This window comes from Mustela putorius, unplaced genomic scaffold (genome assembly GCF_011764305.1).
Source record: "Mustela putorius furo isolate JIRA1106 unplaced genomic scaffold, ASM1176430v1.1 tig00003875_pilon_pilon_pilon, whole genome shotgun sequence".
Taxonomy (NCBI): domain Eukaryota; kingdom Metazoa; phylum Chordata; class Mammalia; order Carnivora; family Mustelidae; genus Mustela; species Mustela putorius.
The window spans coordinates 178,820-195,783 of NW_025422026.1; the positions used below are offsets into that span (position 1 = coordinate 178,820).

The window sequence follows — 16,964 nt, forward strand, 5'->3', positions numbered from 1 at the left end:
CCCGCAGGCGAGGAAGCCACCGGCCGCCCTCCCCCTTGCCGCCGCTGCCGCTGCTCTCCTCGCCCCGCTCGGCCGAGGGGTGTGGGGCGTGCCCCGCGCGGGCCCCGCCCCGGCCTGCTCCCCATTGGCCGGCGGGCCGGAGGTGCGAGGAGGAGGCGGGGTCCGTCTCTGGCGGCTCGCGCCCGGGGAAGGTCGGCCAGGGAGCGCGGGGTGCCGCGGGAGGGCGCGCGCGGGGACGCAGCGGGCGCCGAGGAGAGGAGCGCGGGGCGGCGGCGGTAGCGGCGGCGCCTGGGCCCGGCCGCAGCCCCTGCCTCCCGTCCTCGCGCCCTGCGTCCCTCGGCGGCCTGCAGCCTGCGGCGCCCGAGCTCCGAGGGCGCTTCCTCGGGCACTGGGCCCGAGGCGGCCAAGACTGCGGGCCGGCCGGGCGCGGGGCGGCGGGCGCTGTGCTGAGGGCTGCGCTGGTTGGGGGCGGCGGGCCGCGGCGCGGGCCCGGTGCCCGGCGCGTGGGGCTGGGAGGCGCTCTGGGGGGGCGGGCGCGCGGGCGGCGGCCGGGGCTATGGCCCAGGTCGGCGGGAGCGCGCGGAGGAGGGCGCCGGCGCTGCTCGAGGCGGCCCGCGCGCGCTACGAGAGCCTGCACATCTGGGACGACGTGTTCCGCGAGTCCGGCCCGGACAGCGGCGGGAACCCCTTCTACAGCACCTCCGCCGCCTCGCGCTCCTCCTCAGCCGCCTCTTCGGACGCCGAACAGGAGCGCCCCGGCCCCCCTGCTGCCTCCCGACTCCCCCGAAGCGCAGGAGTCCGACGAGGACGAGGCCAGCTTGGGTTGGAGTGCCACGCTGCGGGACCGCCCGCCCCCGCACTTCGTGGACACTGGCGGTAAGGCGCGGCCCGCGGGGGCGGGGGCGGCCTGGGGAGGCGTGAGCGCGGGCTGGGAGAACTCCAGACGCTCCGCGGGCCGGCTGCTTGAGGGCGGCTTTTAGGTCAGCACACAGATGGGGCCCTGGCAGCGGGGATTTGAAGTGGGAGAATCAGTCTGGTTGCGTGGTGGTGGTTGGTGGGGGCCGCTCTGACTTCCCCGCGGATGGAGAGGATGAGGCGGAGGCCCAGGTGGCACCCTGCCGCTGGCAAGGACCCAAGGGGGGGCCTTCCCTCCCTTGCTGGGAGTGTCCAACCCAGTCACACCTGTGGGGTTGCTCGTTAGGGGTGCGTTTGAGTTAGGTTCCTAAAGCCCGATGCAGCTTGTGTGTGTGTGTGTGTGTGTGTGTGTGTCTGTGTCTGTGTGTGTGTGTGTGTTTGTTGCGGGGTGGGGGGGTACGTAAATCGTTTTTTGTGTGGATGGCCCCAGAGCAGCGTTACCCAGGTGCCAGGGGTGGGGCAGCCAGCCTTTGGAGGGAGGCCTAGTGCGAGCCGGGACGTCTTCACTGGCTCATGTTTTCTCCAGTGAATCTGACCAACTTTGTCCATCCCTTTCAGGATCACTTGCTGAGAGCAGAGAAGAGTGAGAGGACCAGTTATCAGCGTTAAGCTGTCTGCTCTGGCTCCAGAAGGCACTTGTGTGTTCTGCTTACCCACATGGTCATGGTCAAGCCCCTGATATCTGGAGGTCGCAGGCCTGCTTGCAGTTGTGGCTGCTTGAAGTCCTCCTTTACTGCCTTCATTTTGGGAAGGTAATTCTGACACGTCTCTGCTTAGCCTGCAGAAGCTCTGCGGCCTCTGCCCTCTGGGAGAGGTGGAGACCAGCCAGCAGTCCCCCCTGTCCCCTGATGCTTTCTGTTCCTTGCTCGACAGCCTACTGTGGCAGGCCCTTGTTTCTGCACACCATTTTCTTGTGTTGAAGAGTGTGCAACCAGTGTTGTGGAGGACCAGAGAGTGGCCCTACTGGACCCAATGCCGCTCTCCCTGTGGCTCTCCATGATTGTTGTTCAACCATAGGAGGGCAGGCCAAAGGGAACCCTGGCTGGTGCCTGGGCTTGGATCTGGACCTTGTGCCACAGCCTGCTGGTAGGCTGATTGGGTTGGCTGGACTCTCTCAGCAGGGAGTGGTCTGCAGACCTCCCATGGAAAGGATGTGACTGCATAATCCTTTTAAACCCCATACATTTGCCAGAATGTCATAAGGGTTTCCACCCCAGAGGGCTCTTTTCCATTCAATTAGCTCTTTAAGAATTGTACGAACCCAGAGCTCTGGTTTGGCAGACTTGATGCTGTGAGTGCTGTGATCCAGTTTTTGATCTTGGAACATGAGAGACATGTCCTCTTGTTTCCCTCCCTCTCTGGGGAAAATAGGGGAATCGTGTTAGCTTAAGCCTGGTTATGACTAAGAGCCATGAGTGTTGGTCTGAGAAGGATGAGCGCACCTAAATACATTTTCAAGCAATATTATGTTTCTCAGTAACCTATACTTGGGAGAAATTCTGCATCAGAGCAATTTAATCTAGCCACTGTGGCACTTACATGGTCATGAAGATCAGGATCATTTGTCATTTAGCATCAGGTTCAAATTCTGCTTCCTTTGGATGTGCACTGAGCTCACATCTGGACCCGAGAATCACAGGCAGGCAGGTGCTTTAACCAAAGACATTTAGTGGTTATTGGATGGTATTTATACCCAATTTTGTTTTCCGGTTTTTTGTGGAAGCTTGCTTTTAAAATCCAGCCCTAATGAAGAATTTCCTTTTCTTCTTGAAACAGTCTTTCCCTGTGGGAAATTCGGGGTGGTGGCGGAAGGGTGATGTGGATGGTTTATTAAGCATGAGTTCAGATGGCCTGGAACAATGGGATATGATTTATGGGGCCTGGAAATAGATGCCGGGCAGAGAAAACCCTTGTGCCCCGCGGTGGGGGGGGGGGGGGGAGAGATGGACCCTGGCCAGTCTGAGAGCAGAGAGGCTCAGGCTCTGAGGTTTATTAAAGTGTCAAATATAACCCCACTTTAGGAAGGCAGCTTGGGCCTGTCTTCCATCTTTGTTCCCTGGTTCACTGACAGACGTCAGCAGACCGGTGGGGAAGGAAACGGTGGCAAACAGGATGGTGGCATTTGGATCTGTGATCAACCCTCGAATAGGAAAATCTGTAGCAGAAATGGCTGTTGCTGCTAGAAGCAGATGAGGAAAGCAAAGGACTTAGGGAACAGGTTTCATGCCTGCTTTCTGCTGCAAAAGCGTGTGTGTGTGTGTGTGTGTGTAGATAAGTGAATGTGTATGTGTGCATAGGTGTCTTACACATAAATATGTATTGCTTGTGCTGGCTTGGGCTGGTTGGGGATTTTGGTTTTGGTTTTAAATTAGAGATCACAGGTGCTGTCTAGGAGTCCCGCTGATGCCCTAGAGTCCCTGCGCCGGAGAGAGGCATCGGCACTGGGCACCCCTGAGCTCGGATCTGCATCTGGAGTGAGTAGGGAGGCACCTGGTGCCCAGCCGAGGGGAGGAGGGGAGGGAGGCAGAGGTGTTTCTGTGGTTCAGGTTGAGACTAGTCCGCGAGCAGCTCTTCTAGTCTTCCAGTCTTCCCAGATTCTTCCTTCTGTTCTGTCCACGCATTTAGCTTCCTGGATCAGGCGCTCCAGAAGTGCAGCCAGCAGATAGGAGTGGAGGTACCCTCTCCCTCTCCCCCTCCCCTTCCCTCTCCTCCCTGGCTTCTGGTTGTGCCTGGAGATATGGGCCCCCTTGAGGTGATTTAAATACAAAGACCATGCTTGCCCTGTTGCCTCTTAAACCCTGTCTGAAGGGAGGATCAGCCTGGAAGCTGAAGATGCGTGCTGGGACCCCAGGGTCCAGAACCTTCTCCTGATCAGACTTACAGCTCTCCCTCTAAAATAACCCCTTCAAGCTGTCAGCCTCACCTGCCCACTGTGTAAATAACTGAAACAGCAGGTGGGCTCACTCCTTGGAAGCAGCACGAAATTCAGGACGTGCTGGTTTCCAGGCTTCTGCCCTTCTCATTTCCCATTCCGAGCAGTCTTGTGACTCGTTCCCTCTGAGGAGGCAAAGGAACAGGCAGATTCCCAGATGCTCAGGGGCCCCTCTGTGTTTGGCTTTGTCGGTGGTTCCTTTGCCGTGGCTGGCTGCATTCTGAGCTGTTTGCTTTTTCTCTTAGAGGCTGGACATCCTAAGAGTTTTTTTTTTTTTTTTTTTTTCTCTGTGTACCGTGTCAGCAACCCTCGGTAATCATTCAGCAGGGAGGTGTGACCTTGAGAAGCTGAAGACGACCATAGGGCTTTGGAAATTAACATGGTTAAATGTTTTATCTTAGGGTTTGTTGTTGGTTTACTCGGCTTAAAGTCTTTTTTGACTGAGAAGTAAGAGGAGAAACATCTTAAAGCTAGAGTTAAATGTATATGCTCGTAATGGGTTTGTGAGCTGAGGTACCTGGGCCCTCGTCATTGGTGTCCACGGTGAGCCCCTGCTCCCAGCTTTAGCTCTGTATGGCATTCAGTGGCTCCGGGAGGAGCTGGGCGTCTGGGCGAGCGACAGGGTACGCCTTATGCAGTGCTCCCTAATAGTCAGCCACGTGCCCCTACCACACAGAATTCAGAGAAGGGAGCTTCCTGGAGGGAGGTGGTGTTCAGGCTGTGGGCATGACGGTCACCACAACCAGCGGGCCCCGGTCATAGTGTTCCGTTTCATAATCACGCCAAACCTTTGCGAGTACTCCGAGAGAGCCGCGATCACCTCCACTTCACAGAGAAACATGGTTTCGTCTGAGGCGATGTGATGACCTGGGGAAGTGGTAGCCTTCTCTCGAGGGAGACTTGATTAATCAGGGAAGGTCGTGCCTTTTTAGTTTTTTTTTTTTTTCTTTACAGCATCTGAAAACTTTTGCTGTCAGAAATACTTTTGTATTTTTACAGGAATTGCTTGTAACTTTTTCTCAGGGCGTACGCAGTTCAGTGAGGTCTAATGCATGTATGGATTTGGATTTGTGTAACCAATCTGCACAGTCGGATAAGAGACAGGAAATCTGGAATGTTATCTCTATTTAATCTGTCTCAGCCACTGTGATGAGCGTGGATAGAGCGCTTCTGCAAGCAGCAGGGCTCTGAATCCATGGGGAATCTGGGGGTTGTGTGGGGTCTGGTACTCAGTTTTATTTTATTTATTTTATTTTTTTAAAGATTTTATTTATTTTATTTGACAGATAGAGATCACAAGTAGACAGAGAGGCAGGCAGAGAGAGGGACGAGGAAGCAGACTCCCTGCTGAGCAGAGAGCCCGATGCGGGGCTCGATCCCAGGACCCTGAGATCATGACCTGAGCCGAAGGCAGAGGCTTTAACCCACTGAACCACCCAGGCGCCCCTGGTACTCAGTTTTAGAGTTGAAAACTCACCTTTATTTTTAAGAAGTGTGATTGTGTATTTTTTCTTATTAATAAGTAATATATGTACATTTTAGGGAAAAAAATGATAAAATTTTAAGAAATCCCATAACCCCTCATGACCTTAGCTAATCATAGCTAATCATATTGAGTATATTCTTCATATATCTTAGGTGTCACCTTGTTGGGTGACCTGCTCTTTAATTGTAATTAATATATTGTAGTCGTTTTCCATTTACATTTTTAAATGTCGATTTTAATGAGTCCGCGGTATCACACAGTTTCCTCTGGGTCGGTATTTTTGCTGCCTCCCTCTTGTATTTGTTCTGCTGTGATAAATATTCTTGAAACCTAAGTCTGTGTGCACATCTGTAGCACAATCCTTAGCAGAAAATGACCGAAGCGGAATTGAATCAAGGACCCACTGTAAGGTTTTTGGTGTCTGTGGTGAAATAGGTCTCCAGAAACATATCTACAATGCTCCTGCTGGCTGTGCACCGAAATCCTTAGAAAGTCATGCTTGGAGGACCTGCTCCAGTGTGTGATTCCTGCCCGCTGGGGCTCTTAGAGGACCGTTGCCTTTGGTAAAGCTTGCTGAGGTGTAATACACACACACAGCACGTGAGTCCTAGCATGCGGCACGCTGTGTGTAACTACTACCCAGATGAGGATCAGGAATGTTCTGAGCACACCAGAGGTTCCCTCCTGCTCCTTCCCAGTCAGTCACTACCTGCCCCCTGCTTCTCTTCCATCAGCGATCAAGTTTGCCTGTTACCTTGCTCTGGTGGTTCGGTTCCTCAGGACATCTGTGGATTCCTTCTTGTTGTCGCGTATGTGGCATCTTAAATTTCGTTATTGTCTGTTGTCTTCCAACACGTAGGTACTGTAGTCGGTTATCCGTTCTCCTGTTAATGGTCTTTTACATGGCATCCAGTTTGGGGCTTCTGAGGATAAGCTGCTTCAGACATTCTTGTGGTTTTGATGGACAGATACATTTCCCTTGAGCATGTAAACCTAGGAAAAGGTTTTCCAGGTCCTAGATTAGATGCAGGTCTCCCCTGTCGACCTCGTGGACTGGGTGATGTTTTGCTGAGGCCTGCCTTGTGCATGGCCAGATGTTGGCCACCTCCATTCGGCCTCTCCCCACCAAATGCCCAGTGGCGCCCTTTCCTCCAGTTACATCAACCAAATGTTTCTCCAGGCATTGCCATATGTCCCCTGGGGAGCCAAATCACCTGCAGCTGAGAACAACTGCTTAATTTTTTTTTAATTTATTTTAAATTTATTTTTTGAAAAGATTTTATGTATTTATTTGAGAGGGAGGGGAGAAGCAGAGGGAGAGGGAGAAGCCAACTCCCTGTTGAGTAGGGCTCCTGGTGCAGGCCTGGATCCCAGGACCTTAGGATCATGACCTGAGCCGAAGGCAGATGCTTCACCGACTGAACCCCCTGGTGCTCTGAGAATCCCTGCTTCAGTACATGCTGCCACACTGTGTTCCAGTTCATCCAGTTGCCAGTGATGTGCAGGACATGCCATGTGTTAATTCAGCAACATACTGAACCCTGCTGGGATAAAATGATGAGTGAGACCTGTCTCCTGGGGTCCAGCAGGAGAGACAAAGTAAAGACAAGGAGAAAGAGCCTCTGGGAAGCAGTGGGATCAACGTTAACAGGGATTTATAAGGAATTCTGGGGAGGGCCACCTGGTCCAGTGGGGTTGGGGAGAAGGTGGCCCCTCTGGTGGAGGTGGCCCCCTGAGCTGCTTCTGGAAGCAGAGATAATGATTACTCAGGTGAAGAGGAAGGAACAGGGCATCTCCAACTCGGGCAAAGGCCAGGAGGAGAGAGAAGGTATGCCACTCTGCCCAGGGGCGGACCCACCCTTTTCCTACCCTGAGCATCCCGACCCGAGGCCTTATATACGAAAATGTCCTGAAACGCGACATGATGTCCTTGTTACCACAGCACAAGTAACTGTAGCTGGGATCCAAGGTCCCATGTTCAGGTGCAGATACAGATGTTTCCGGCGTTTCCTGGCGCCCACAGGGAGGGGAATGTGGTCGGCTCGGTGAGATCTATGAACTTAGGATGGAATCTCTGGAGAAGCCCTGAGCTCTGCCCTCAAAAGAAGGAAGAGGGAAAGGGAAAAACTCAACTTCTGTTGGCGGAAAGAGGCACGGTGTTGTCTCGGGGTGGGAGGGATGTCGTACTAAAAGGATAACAGGCTCTGAAAACACCCTGTAATGTGACGATGATGTTCCGCCCCGACTGGCACGTGGTGCAGAGAGCCCCTCTCCCCTTTTTGAGTTTCAGAAAAAAACTTATTACAAAAGTAGGAACCCCGGGCAATAGTTAGCTGTGTGTTTAATAAGCCACTTTACTAAAAAGTTTAGAACTGCAAATCTTGACACTCTCACTGCGACAGACTCACTCCTTGGCCAGGATATTGGAAACTTCATCTGCTTCCATTTCCAGCTTCTAGGCTCGTGGACACCCCCACCCCATCCCCATTTCTTCTGTGGAAGAGGAGCGATCTTTTACAAATATAGGCTAATCTGATGATTCCCCGCTTAAACCTTCATGTAGCTTCCGGCTGAAACCAAAGGGAATTCCAGAGTCCTTCGCAAGGCCTCCAATGCCGACAGCTGCTCCGCAGCCTTCCTTTCCAGTGTCCCCTTAGTCCCCTGTCCTGCTGTCTGCACATAATCTATTATTCATTTCCGCCTTCATGCCTATGGGGCCCATACCTGGAATGTTCTTCATGGCAGGGCTCTGCTTGTTTAGTTTGGTCTTGATTCAGATGTCACTGCCTTACCCCCATCCCTCTTTGCTGCCACATTTGCTAATATGTTTCCCTTGTGGGATGAGATGCTGGATGTCTTGGTCACAGTTAGGACACGGTGAGTCCTCTGTGTTTGTTGAATAAAGGAACTAACAGAAGACCAGATGAACACACAGCTAGATTTGTTAAAAATGAGGATGGAATCAGCACCAATGGAGAAATGTCTAAACGTTTTCTACATCCCAAATAGTGGAAGAGAGGTTGGACCACTCTTGAGGGAACGGATTCCCTACTAGGAAGGCAGCGAAGCAAGTCTGGGATGTATTTTACAGGTTTTCTGTCCTGCATAGAAAACTGAACTTGGCCTTGGAGGAACTCTACAACCTTGGGCTTCTGTGGCCTGCCCACTTCCTAAGAGCTAGAGACCCCCAGACAGGAGCCTATTAGAAATCTGAAGGGAAGCCAGCCTCTTGTACCCTTTTATCTGTTTAACAAGTGCTTGTGTGTCCTGTACTATGTGCAGATAGTGTTCTAAGAACTTCGTTTTTTTTTTTAAGATTTTATTTATATATTTGAGAGAGAGAGAGAGGCAGGAAGTGAAGAGGGAGGGAGAGGGACATGCAGACTCCTCGCTGAGCAAGGAGCCTGACACGGCCCTATCCCAGGACCCTGAGATCGTGACCTGAGCTGAAGTCAGATGCTTACCCACTGAGCCACCCAGGTGCCTCTAAACACTTTGTAACGTGTGTGCTCCTCAAAACAATCTTGTGAGGTATTATTATCCTCATTTTTAGTATAAGGAAACTGAGTCACCGATTGGTCAAGTGATCTCGGGTGAAAGAGTTCCTTTGACTAGGGCTCGAGGAAACCCCATCCTTATGGCGTGAATGTGGAACACAGTATATCTGGTCAGATCTGCTAATTAATGGTATTTCCCTTGTGAGGGGCCCTTGAAGGCCAGTGTCATTCTCCAGATCTGTCTGACCTGCTGCCTCTCTTCCTGGTGGCGGCACCTCGTTACTCAGCACCCTTTGTAGTGAGACGGGGCCGCTGCCTGGATTCAGCGCGGTGGAAAATGAGCCCAAGGGTGGGCTCCACTCTCAGGCCTGGCCGCGGGAGGCCCCTGGGAGCCACACGTCAGGGATGTTGGGGGCCGGCAGGCAAAAGGACCTCGTATCGAAATCACCATTTGGAGAAAAGCTGCTCCCGCATCAGCCACAGCTCTCAGGGATTAAAGGCTTGTCGGCCAGAAATGAACTTCTTCCCCAGTTGGTTCTTGGTACGTTTGGTGGGGGGTGTTAGAGGAGCCGGGTTTGCAGACACAGACGCTGAAGAAAAGCCGATTCCTCGGGGGAAGTGGATTCAGAGCAGTCGGGCCCACGCGGCATTGCTGCGTGGGGCCTCCTGAGGGGCTACGAGGGAAGACAGCCCAGAGGATAAAAATCGATTCCCTGTCCTCCTTGCTGCGACATTCCCACGGTGACTTTTGGGAGCGGCCAGGGAAGGGTGCCGGGAAGCCACGTGCATCCTGCGCTCTGGAGATGGGTGCTGAACCGCACGTCGGTGGTTTGAGGCTGTAGACGGTTTGGAAGGGGCTAGGGGGGGTCAGTTCATGGCTGGAGAGGACCTGGGGCAGGAGGCCTGGGCTGTGCGTGGGCTCCCCCTGTGACTTTGCACCAAGGGGCTCCTTCCCAGGGTTCTGAGGGACAGGAAAGATGTGCGGGGAAGCCCAGAGCTGCTGGCTCATTCTGGGGAGCTTTTATTTTTCTTCCTTTAAACACATGATGGCTTTTGTGCTACTTAGGAGATTTTCAGACCTTTGCAGCAACCAGGAACCTTAAAGAGGGCAAACCCAGGGTACCTATATGAGGCAGGGGAAAGCAGGTGCTGTCTTTGAAGTTGGGAGTGGGAGGGCCCCAGAGCCCCCCACCCCACCCCAGGGTGCTTCCACACCCCATCCCGCTCAGTTCCTCATACTCTAATGTGAAGGACCTTTGGCTGGGACCTGGGTCAGGAGGGGAGAGAGGCCTCTGAGAGGCACCCAGTCCTTTTCTGAGATGGTGAAGAGGACACTGATAAGTCAATGAGATTCTGGTGTTTTCAAGCCACCCAAAAAGTGTCTATGGCAAAGTGATTAAAAATTGAATTATTTGGGGGCTTCCTGGGTGCCTCAGTTGGTTAAGCATCTGCCTTCGGGTCAGGTCATGGTCTCAGGGTCCTGGGATCGAGCCCCAAATCAGGCTTCCTGCTCAGTGGGAGAGTCTGCTTGTCCCTCTGCTTATGTGCTCTGTCTCAACAAATCACAATTTTTTTTTTAATTTTAAAATTTTTATTTTATTATTTTGGATGGAACTGAAATGGGAGGACACCTGTTTCCTTCTTTAGGAAACTGTTACAAAAAGAAGATCATGGATTGGGAGAGAGGATGATTTTCTAGGAAGAAAAAAGGTAAATAAGTGTAATTGTCTAAAAATGGTGACAGTCTTGCTTGTAGATGTTCCTCCTGCATTTTGGGAAGTTGGAGAATCCATAATACTTTCAATTAAAGTTTTCCTGAGAATCCCCAGCTGACTTTGGGGGTGGGGGGTATTGTCCTTTGTGAAGATTTTGAGCTTCTGTGAGTGAGCAGACCTCCACTCCAGAGTGACATAAAAAGCAATCTGCACCTCCTTCCTGATTTGTCTGTAATGAAACTTGCTTTCCTCAGGTCCCAGCATTCGAGGCAGATAAATATGTTCCCTTTCATTGGCTCTTACTCATACTTCAGCAAGATTTCCCATGTGCTTTCCTTGGCTGGCTGGGAAACTGGACCACAATTTATGGGATCTTAGGGGACAGGCGCGTAGAATTCCAGTGGGATCCCGGAACAGAACCTAATTGGAGATTAGAGACCATTGCGGTGCGAAGCTTTTCTTTGAGATCGAAAGAGGTGCATGTTATGCAAATATTAGCAAGTGTAAGTTCACACTGTCTATTGAAAATTTATAGATTCATTATGGTCACGAAGGCTGGAAGATAAGTAGATTTTGGGAAAGATGCAGGTAAATTCAGGGAGGTGGAAAATTACCCCAGGGAAAGTAGAATGGCTAAAGAGTATGGCCCAAACTTTTTTTTTTTTTAAGATTTTATTTATTTGCCTGAGATAGAGAGAGAGAGTACACACAAGCAGGCAGAGAGGCAGGCAGAGGCAGCGAGAGAAGCAGGCTCCTCGCTGAGCAAGGAGCCCGATGTGGGACTCGATTCCAGGACCTTGGAATCATGACCTGAGCCGAAGGCAGCAGCTTAACCAACTGAGCCACCAGGCGTCCCTGGCCCAAACTTTTTTTTTTAAAGATTTTATTTATTTATTTGACAGAGAGAAATCACAAGTAGATGGAGAGGCAGGCAGAGAGAGAGAGAGGGAAGCAGGCTCCCTGCCGAGCAGAGGACCCAATCCCAGGACCCTGAGATCATGACCTGAGCTGAAGGCAGCAGCTTAACCCACTGAGCCACCCAGGCGCCCCCTGGCTCCAACTTCCAAAGATGGTGTATGAGCTACCTTTGGTGGGAAGGAATGAAGATCAGCAACTGTCCTTGATTCTGCTTCTCAGGAAGGCATTGTGATATGGTGCCCAGGACTTTTGAGACAGACACACGGTTGGTGCCCTCCGGCTCTGCCCAAAAGCAACACCTTCCAGAGGGCAGCTGCAGGCACCGGGTGGCGTCACACAGGTTCAGACCCGGGAGGCACTCGGCCATGTACCCCTTCCACCATCCTGCTGGGTTTGGAGGAAAGCGATCAAAGTCCCTGCTGCCGAAGGACCATCCAGAGTGAGATGTCCCATGGGGCACGCCGGCATTCCTTTACCCCTTCAGGTTATTGGCAGCAAGGCTGGACATTTTTTAAATTGCCTGAGAAAATGATAGCAAATGGCTCCAAAAAGGAGTTTCAAAACGCAGACTTCATACTATGTTTTTGAGTACATTTCATTCATTTTGGCAGGTACTGACAGGGTGCTTAAGTGCCAGATGCTGCTGCATTAGAAACGGACTTGAGGAGTTAACAGGAGGGGGCTCCAGCCCTCAACCAGCACAAAGTGGATCAATGGATGCATGTGACAGACAGAGCACTGTGACGGGGAGTACTAGGTGCTCTCATAAGAAGGGTGTGCTAGGAGTTAAGGGAACACTCGGGGAGAGCTGTGGGAAATATGATGGATGCAGATGGCTCCAGGGGAACCAGAGAACTGCTCAGATCCCCGCTTCTTAACAGCTCCAAGTGCCCGCTGCTTCAGAGTGGGGGCTGGGCGAGCAGGGAGCTGGGGTGGGCGCGCAGCGATGCCTGATTTCCGACCTCCAGCCCCTGCGCTGTTTCACCTGTTCCCTTGAGGAGTACAATGACATAGGATGTCACCAGCGGAGGATCTACCCCTGCATCCTGGTACTGGGAAAGCACGCGAGGGCTGCGGAGCTGAAAGCAAGAGTTGGTAGTTCCAGTAATGTGTGCAGGGTTTTAAAAAACTATATACGGGAACATATCCGGTCTTATTTGCATGAGTTTGTATCATGCACAATTTTTAACTGCAATCCTCCTTTTTACCTTCTTTCCCTGTTGTTAAGACTCTCCTCTCCTCACCGCTGCCTTCGTCCCTATAATACCTGTTGACAGTCTGGTGCTCATCCATGAGCTCATTCGCCTCTATCCACGCACGCATGGGGCTCTGTCACTGTTTGACAAATATGGGCTCATTTTATCTACCTCTTGATCTAGTGCTTCCCGGTTAATAATCCCTCCTGCATAACGTCCTTCTGTTTTTTTATCTTCATTTTTATAAAGAATGGCTGCTCACCTTTTTTCAGGTGCCTTTATTTTTTTTATCAAATGCATTTATTGCTATGGTCTTAAGAGTTTTTTCACAGTTAATTTAGTGATGAGGTAAATCTTATTGATTGTCTGGTCTTGAGCTCCCTTTATTTTCCTGGAATGAATCCAAGTTGGGTCTCAGGATATAGTCCTTTGATAAATGCCTGACTTCTGTTATTTGCTAACATTAGTTCAGTTTCTGTTAACTCATCTGTCCTAAGCCAGATTTGTTAATAGCTTTCCTGTTCCTCCCTCTCAGGTTTGGGTATTAATATTGTGCTCAGCTTCATCAAGTGAATTGACTTATTATTGTTTAATTGCCTGTTGCCATTTAACAGTAGAATGACAGTTATCCAGCTTGCAAACCTGTCTGATCTTGAAACTCATCTTCTGAATTTATCCATTCTTGAATCATTTGGATGATTTTTTGTTTTCCTAGGAAATCATCGTTTCTTCTAGGTTATCAAATTGATTAGTATAAAGTGCCTTGCAGTTTTAGTGATTCTTTTATATTATGCATTTGCTTTTTATATCTCTGTTCCCAACCCTTATGTGTTTTGCAACTCTCTCTCTCTCTCTCTCCCTCTCTCTGTCCCCCCTCCTCACTGAAACCCCCTTTTCCCCATCCCCCTTCCCTCTCTCCCCACCTCCTCCCACACCCCATCTTCCCCCTCTCTTATCCTTCATAGGGCATGTGAGTTTTTTTTATTATTTCATTAGTCTTTCATAAAAACAACTTTGAGTTTATTTGCCCCTCATATTTTTTATTATTAGTTAAAAAATTTATCTTTATTATAATTACTTCCTTTCTTTTGATTGAGCTGCCCTTTTCTGATGGGTTTAAATGAGTAGTTTCTTTTATTCAAAAAAATGTTTGAAATTGAAGACATTTGACACTAAAGTCTCCTTAGAGTATAACTTCTGGTGTCTTCTGTAAGTTTTTGGTATGAAATAGTCTCCTTTCCATTGCTTTCAAGATTTTTCTTCAGTCGTCTTATGATTTCTTCTTTGACTGAAGACTGTATTTCTTAACTTGTATGTAGTTTCAATTTTTTGTTACCAGGTTTATCTAATTCTGATTCTACTGGATTGTGATCAAAGAACGGTTCTTTAAATCTTTAATTTGGAAGGCTTGTAAAGGTTTTCCTTTGTTGCCTAGTATGCAATTAATCTTTACAAATATGTCTTTCCTTATGTGTAAGAAAGAAATGTTTTCCGAGGGAAATAAGGATGTCTATTTTCTTTTATTTTTAAAGATTTTATTTATTTATTTGACAGACAGAGATCACAAGTAGGCAGAGAGGCAGGCAGAGAGTGAGAGAGAGGAGGAAGCAGGCTCCCCGCGGAGCAGAGAGCCCGATGTGGGGCTCGATCCCAGGACCCTGGGATCATGACCTGAGCCGAAGGCAGAGGCTTTAACCCACGGAGCCACCCAGGCGCCCCAGGATGTCTATTTTCTGTGTGTCCTTGTTTTTCCCTCCTTCTAGTAGATACTCCCATTTGAAAAGCTAAAATTTTACCTTGTTCTTGCATTTTTAGAGTCTTCAGGTATTATGTTGTTAGATGTATACCTGCTTATACCTTTTACATCTTCTTTCCAAACTCTGCCTTTAAAAATGTCCCTCTTCATCTTAGTACCTATAAATTTAGACCCAACTTGTCTGCGATGAATTTTGCCATTCCGGCTTTCTCTTTTTGCATGGTATCTCCTCACCTGATACATTCTCAATCCCTTTTTGCATTTTTTAAGTATGTTTTCTTGAACAGCGTGGATCTGTAACCCCCTGATAGGTGCTTTTAATAGAAAAAGTCAGTCTGTACACATTTAAATTAATGATAAACAGTCATGATTTTATTCCTTCCATCTTATTTTGTTTTGTTTTTATTTTCCCCATTTGTGATGTTTTTAATCAAGTTCATTCTTTTTTTTCTACTTGATAAATATAGAAGTTCTTTGCATTTTTCGATGACAGCTTAATTGAGATATAATTCACAGGCCATACCAGTCACCATCTAATGTGGACAATTTAATGGATTTTCACTATAGTTAACTATACTATACTGAACTACCTACACATTTTCATCATCCTCAAAAGAAAACTTTAGCCATCACCACCAGTCTTAGGGCAACCGCTAATCTACTTTCGGTCTCTGTAGATTTAGCTATTCTGGAAATTCCATATAAATCAAATTATGCAATATGTGGTTTTCTGTGACTGACTTCTCTCAATCAGCAGAATGTTTTTCAAGGCTCCTCTGTGTCGTGGCACATATCAAAAAATTCTATTCCTTTGCAAGGCTGAATAGTATTCCACTGGCTGGATGGATTACATTTTTTTATTTATCTCTTCATCAGTTGATGAACATCTGGGTTGTTCTCACCTTTTCGCTATTACGAATAAACCCTAAACCTTCATGCACACAAGTTTTTTGCATGGGCATAGTTTTTTTTTTCTTGGCTCTATACACAGGAGTGATATTGGTGTGTCATATGGCAACTCTGTGTTCTGCTTTCTGAGGAGCTACTAAAAAACCGTTTCTAATGTGGCTGCGCCATTTTCCAAGCCCACCAGCAATTTACAGGTTTCCAGCTCTTCACATCCTTCCAACACCTGCTTTTGGGTTTTTTTTTGATAGTAGCCATCCACGAGGGTGTGGGAGGTGGTATCTCACCATGGTTTTGATTTGCATTTCCCGAATGATTAGTGATGTTGAGCATATTTTCACGTGCTTATTGTCCCATATATTTTTATATATACCCTATATGTATCTTTAAATATATATATTTCATATATTTTATTTATATTTAAATACATATTTAAGAATGTAAATATATTTACATAAATATGTTTATATAAATATATGATAATGTAAAATATATTTATATATACATTTATATATTAATGTATACATTTGAATATTGGAGAAATGTATATTCAAGTCCTTTGCTCATTTTTTTTTAAAAGATTTTATTTATTTTTATTTGAGAGAGATTTATTGAGAGAGATCACAAGCAGGCAGAGAGGCAGGCAGAGAGAAAGAAGCAGGCTCCATGCTGAGCAGAGAGCCTGATACGGGGATAGATCCAAGGCCTCCGAGTTCATGACCTGAGCCGAAGGCAGGAGCTTAACCCGCTGAGCCACCCAGGCGCCCCTCTTTGCTCATTTCTTAACTTGGTTGTCTTTTTTATTTGAGTTGTAAGAATTCTTCACACAGTCTGAATGCATGTTCCTTATATATGACCTGCAAATATTTTCTCCCATTTAGTGGCTTGTCTTTTGACTTTCTCAATGGGGTCCTTGGAAGCACAAAACTGGGATATTTTGGTTGAGTCCCATTTATTTGTTTATTATTTTTTTTAAGTTGCTTGACTTTGGTGTTTGGCTGAGGAGCCGTTGTTAGATTCAAGACCACTAACATTTACCTTTGTGTTTTCTTCTGAAAACTTTATCATTTTACTTTATTTTTATTTTTTAAAAGATTTTATTTATTTGAGAAAGAGACAATGAGAGAGCATGAGCGAGGAGAAAGTCAGAGGGAGAAGCAGACTCCCTGTAGAGCTTGGAGCCTGATGCAGGACTCTATCTGGGAACTCCGGGATCATGACCTGAGCAGAAGGCAGCCGTCCAACCAACTGAGCAAACCCAGGCATCCCGAACTTTAATCATTTTAATGCTTACATTTATGTCTTTGATGCATTTTGGGTTATTTTCTCTGTATGGTGTGAGGCAGGACTCCTGTTTCATTATTTGCATGTGGCTGCTTGGGAGTAAAATACTGTTCTTACCCCCATTGAATTGTTTGGCACCCTTGTCAAACATTAGTTGACTGTAATTTATTTTCCTTTTTTTTTCCCATTGAGGCATTTCACGTGCCATGTATATTATATTTCTAGGAAAGAGGAATCCCAGGATTTTCCCTCCTGCCTGGATTCTTCCTTCTTCATGGTGCATGATGCCAGAAGAATTTTTCCATGCAGTGAAACCAAACTGAGGGGATGGAAATATTCTGCCACTTTTCTAGATCTTT

The 16,964-nt window shown here is 48.3% G+C and overlaps 1 protein-coding gene across 1 annotated transcript; it reads left to right on the plus strand.

Annotated features, from left to right (window-relative positions):
- The first annotated feature begins 292 nt into the window (after nucleotides 1-292).
- Nucleotides 293-11,224, plus strand: LOC123388122 (piggyBac transposable element-derived protein 5-like). Its single transcript, XM_045067263.1, has 3 exons — nucleotides 293-876; nucleotides 1,474-1,667; nucleotides 10,478-11,224. Exons 1-2 carry the CDS (start codon nucleotides 557-559, stop codon nucleotides 1,484-1,486), a joined length of 333 nt encoding a protein of 110 aa, XP_044923198.1. The 5' UTR covers nucleotides 293-556; the 3' UTR covers nucleotides 1,487-1,667; nucleotides 10,478-11,224.
- The last annotated feature ends 5,740 nt before the right edge of the window (nucleotides 11,225-16,964 follow it).